Here is a 5,243-nt window from a genome sequence, read left to right on the forward strand (position 1 = left end):
TACAAAAAGCGCGAAATTCGGAAAATTCGATTCGTTTCCTACCCCTGGTCATAACAGATCTTGAAATGGATACAGAAATCTAATAAAAGTCCAAGGAATACCTCCATATACACTTTGCTCGTCATCATTTTACAGTATACTGACGAATCTACTTGGTTTCTCTGTTTTATATGCTTAAAATTACATAATTAATGTTTTCACCAATTTCGCAAGCTTTGGTCACTTTTTGAGGGAAATTTAGCATTACATTCCGGAGAACAATTATTTTAAGATATTATACCATCTATCAATAGATGAGGACAATATTGAAGGTGATAAACAAATAATCTAGAAATACGGTTTTAATGGATAGTTGAAAAACTGTCCTACCTATTTAAATAAAGCACCCGTCTCTTCAGGATATTTTGGTTGACTGCAAGTGCCAAAATTTTGTGACTAGTGGGTTATGTAAGGGAAGATTTTGCGGTTAGTGAGTTGTGCACAGTCTCGCAGTGAAAACTACTAGTTTCCACTCATCCGCTAGTTTCCATTCATCCTTTTAATACAATGATAATTAGATTAAAAAAAATATGAAATCCCAAGTGATAGATTCCCTCAACTCTGTCTAAAATAGATATATAATCATCTCTTGGGGTCCAATAATGACTGCTTCTTAGAGTGGGCTTTCCAATAATGACTTCTAATTTGATAGCCGCTAGTAAATCATCTTCATATCAGAAGCATCAGAAACAGAATAAGCCACCTTCTTCATAGATCTGTTATGATTTTGAAAGATAAGCTTCTAGATGAATTGAATTACAAAAGTATCTAACAAGCAATTGATAACTTGTCGTTATCTAATTGAAACTACTAGTTACGCAAATCTCTCAGATTATCATATTCATTTCCCAAACAGGAAATGCGCTGCGTTGTTTGTTGAAAGGGATGAGAGATAAAAACGAGGCTGAAATTTCCCATATCTATCTTGCTGAAAAAAAGATAAATTGGCATGTCAAATGGTTAACGATGATTTTCCACTAAACAATGTCATCTGACTAGCCTCAAGCATGTCGGCTGTACATGAAGGTTCAACCGTAGAATATAGATATTCTTTGCGCATTGAAATTGAAGCTGAAAGAAATGCTTCTTCCATTTCCTCCGCGATTCAGATTCATTATTTTTCATATCTCTGAAAGATAAAAAAAAATAAATCTCTTATCTCTAATTCTTTTTCCGCGCCGGATTGTTGCAATTTTGCATCCATCAAATTTTCACTATCAGCGAGATTAAATTATATAAATATGATAGAACATTACAAGCTTTTTCAAATTCTCCTGTTTCTAAAAAGCAACCAAATACACACCTATAATGAATACAATTAAGTCAAAAGCAGAAACTCATCTAAGTAACATAAAATCTCGTACTGAAGAACACCTTCACAATGTTCTTTCAGCAAAATCAGATATCAGACAAATTCATCCAGATGAAGCAGCGGATGATGTGGAATTATTAGCTCAAATTGGTTATAAGCAAGAGCTTAGACGTCACTACAGTACCATCCAAGTCTTTGGTATTGCATTCTCCATTATGGGTTTATTACCTAGTATTGCATCTACGCTTTCCATTGGTTTAGAGGCTGGTCCTGCTGGTTTGGTCTGGGGTTGGTTTTTGGCAAGTGTTTTTATCTTCTGTATTGGGGTTTCCATGTCATTTTTAGGTAGTGCTATTCCAACCAGTGGTGGATTATTTTACTATTCAAATTATTATGCACCTGAAAGTATCAGAGTTCCACTCAGTTTCTTGATCGGTTGTTCAAATTCTTTGGGGTTGATTGGTGGGTTGTGTAGTATCAGTTATGGGTTTGCTGTAGAAATTTTATCAGCTGTCTTTATTCAACGTGACGGGGATTTCGAAATCACAGATGGGAAATGTTATGGAATCTTTGCTGCTTGTATTGTATCCAATGTTGTTATTTCATGCTTGACTACCAAACATGCAGCCACCTTACAAACTATCTCAATTGTGGTAAATGTTTTCTTGGTTGCCTTGTTCCTTATTGCCGTTCCTGTTGGTTTCAGACATAACAGTTTTAACTCTGCAGAATATATTTTCACAAATTTTGAAAACTCCAGAACTTCATACAGCACAGCTTGGTCATTTGCTTTAAGTTGGATGCCCGCAATTTGGACCATTGGTGCCTTTGACTCTGCTATCCATTGTTCTGAGGAAGCTAAAAATGCACAAAAATCTATCCCTTGGGGTATTTTAGGTTCAATCAGTGCATGCTGGTTCCTTGGATGGTTCATTGTCATAGTTTGCGCTGCATGTATCAAGGATGGTGATCTTGCAAGTGTTCTTGACTCCCCCACTGGTTCTCCAATGGCACAAATTATTTATGATGCTTTAGGAAAACAATGGGCCGTTGCGTTTATGGCACTTATTGCTGTCGGCCAGTACTTAATGTCCGTATCCATTTTAATTGCCGCTTCAAGACAAATCTGGTCCTTTGCTAGAGATGATGGTTTGCCTGTCGTATATAAGTTTGTCAAGTATGTTAATCCAAAGATCCAAGTTCCGGTCAGAGCCACAATTTTTGGAGGTGTGATTGGTCTTTTGTTAGGATTATTGGTATTTGTCGGTCCAGCAGGAGCAAATGCATTGTTCTCATTAGCTGTTGCTTCAAACTATTTATCTTGGGGTACTCCTGTCTTGTTAGTTTTATTGCCAGTAGGAAGAAAAAGATTTATTAGTGGTCCTTTCCACTTTGGGAAGATGTTAAGTAACATTATTAACTTTGCAACCGTTTGTTGGATCTTGTATGTTATTGTTTTATGTATGTTCCCAGATTCCAAGAATGTTGATAAAGAAACAATGAATTATACAGTCGTCATTAATGTTGGTATTTGGCTCCTTTCATTATTTTATTATTTCGTTTGGGGATATCGATCATATACCGGTCCAAGATCAAATTTGGACGAACAGTACTTTGAAGGTGCAAGTCTCCATGAAGGTATCGATGAAATCTTAGAAGAGAAGGCAAGTAAGTGAGCTAAACTTGGTTTATATAAAATCGATTGTGATTGTAGTTGTTGTTGTGTTTTTCTATGTATAAACTCTATCGGTTATTATAAATATTTATTTTACCTATTGGTCATTGGTTTCTCTTCTCTTCTTTCACTTTTAAATTTGGTTTTGAAACAAACTCTTGTTCCAAAATTGGTTCTAAATTAAAGGAATTCAGATGAAGCGTTGAACAACTTGGTGATATTTCTAGAACAATTAGTTCGATTGACAATAATCCAATGATTTTCGAGGCCCATTCATTCCGATTTATGTTCATTTGCCGGTGGCTGCCAAAATTAGAACTGGAAGCGATCGGTCCAATAAGGGAAACTGTGTCATGTGATAAAATTTCCTGATTGGATTGGTTGCAAAATTTTTTTTGCATTATTCTAACAATATGAACCATTTTTAAGTTCATATCACAAAAGTTCTAAGGATGTCTATCTATAGATCGTCTCCATCTTCATGCTTTCGCGGAAAAAGAAATGGTTTGCAGTTTCCTTATTTGCGGATTTGGAGGGCAAAACTTGTTGTTTGCACATTTTACAACCTTTGATGATTTCCTGACGATAAGCTAAACCTTGAATCCCTAGTACAGCAAAACCATGGTGTTTTCTGTATTTATGTGCTTAAAAGATCAAAGAGGTATAGATTCAATATTAACTGACTCTACTGCCTGGCAAAAATATGCACATCTTTGAGAATCTTGTTAAAGAAAAGGTAGAGCCCTCAGAAGGTTTTCACTAATCACTTATCGTCACAGCAGAATGTCTCTAAAGATCTGAATAACGAGTTCTTTTAGTAATTTGTCAGTTATCTTCATTTCAATTATCCTCGGGAACCTTAAAGTCTCCTTGACCTTATGATACGCATAATTTCCAACACAAAAGAGAAAGCATCTATTTGGCATGGAACTTCGCCAGTTCAGGAACGCGGTGCTCTCTTGGTTCAAGTTCCGAGATAAAACTACAATCTACAGAGGCTGCATGCTGACCCTCCGTTAATAGCATATTTCCATCTCGCTTAAAAAGCAAATACCGGAATTATAATTTCCGCATAACGGCGGGCCAATTAAGGCATTGGAATTATTGTTGTCCCGTAAAATTAGATTAATTAGCTACTTCGTCTATTCCAAGGTTCCACAGTAGAAAATTCAACTTGAAACCTAAGATCCAATTTCACGTGCATCCAGCCACAAGTAGGTTCCAATTATCCCTCTTTCCTAATTAGGTATCTCGTTGCGTTACTGGACACGTTTTGTGTAACATTTTAATTGAGGCTAGAGCTTTCTTCTGCTGCTGTCAACGAGAAAATAAAAACGAAATCTGATAATTCTTCAGAAAATAAAAGCGGATATGCTTCCAGATGTACGTTCTGTTCGACGCGTCCATTAACAATCATAACGGCAATAACCAACTCTTCAGTGCCTGCAGCCGCGTACAACTATGAACTGGATAAAGAGGCTCTTTAGCTAATTGTTATGGAGCATGTACAGTAACTCTTTAGTTTATTAATGGCCAATTGTTTCTCGTCGTTGACACATGTTCTTGTTGGTTTACACATCAAATATTTTTAGTCCCAAGGAACAATAGAATTAAATTTGAAGTTTAAATTAAATGGAATTAGAACAATTAAAATTGTGTCCTTCATTCAAAACTGTGTTGCAATTCGCATCCACAATTTTTTTAAATTTAAATAATTAACTTTTGCCCCAAACAATCAACAACTGCACCTGAGTCAGATCTATTGTCATGAATTTTTCACTCTCGAGTCCCTCATCATAATCCTATAAATAGGACTGAATATTTCAATAAAATTTCAACAGTTATGTTTCACTCAGTCATCAATCAACTTCACAACAATGAGTGCTGTCATATCAAGAACAGAAAGTCATCTTAGTCACCTAAAGTCTCGTACTGGAGAACATCTCCATGCAGTTGCTTCAAACAGATCTGCTATCAGACTGATTCATCCGGATGAAGGACTTGATGATGTCGAATTATTAAAACAAATTGGGTATAAGCAAGAACTTAGACGTCATTATAGTACGGTCCAAGTCTTCGGTATCGCTTTTTCCATTATGGGTTTATTACCTAGTATTGCATCCACCCTTATAATTGGTTTAGAGGCTGGTCCAGCCGGTTTAGTATGGGGTTGGTTTTTGAGTTGTATTTTTATCTTCTGTGTTGGTATTTCTATGT

At 36.0% G+C, this 5,243-nt stretch overlaps 2 protein-coding genes across 2 annotated transcripts; both read left to right on the top strand. All coding sequences in view use genetic code 12, as the record gives it.

Moving 5' to 3' along the window:
* Window positions 1-1,347: 1,347 nt before the first annotated feature.
* J8A68_004748 (uncharacterized protein) lies at window positions 1,348-3,027 on the top strand (the record flags this gene model as incomplete). The annotated part of the gene is made up of 1 exon (XM_049408740.1): window positions 1,348-3,027. The coding sequence occupies one exon, from the start codon at window positions 1,348-1,350 to the stop codon at window positions 3,025-3,027; it is 1,680 nt and encodes a 559-aa protein (XP_049261968.1).
* A 1,876-nt stretch (window positions 3,028-4,903) lies between these two features.
* Window positions 4,904-5,162, top strand: J8A68_004749 (uncharacterized protein; the record flags this gene model as incomplete). Its single annotated transcript, XM_049408741.1, has 1 exon — window positions 4,904-5,162. A coding segment is annotated over one exon (259 nt), but the record flags the coding sequence as incomplete, so codon positions are not given.
* Between the last annotated feature and the right edge of the window lie 81 nt (window positions 5,163-5,243).

This window comes from Hemisphaericaspora subhashii (assembly GCF_019202705.1).
Source record: "Hemisphaericaspora subhashii strain CBS 10753 chromosome Unknown scaffold244, whole genome shotgun sequence".
In the NCBI taxonomy this organism is placed as follows: Eukaryota; Fungi; Ascomycota; class Pichiomycetes; order Serinales; family Debaryomycetaceae; genus Hemisphaericaspora; species Hemisphaericaspora subhashii.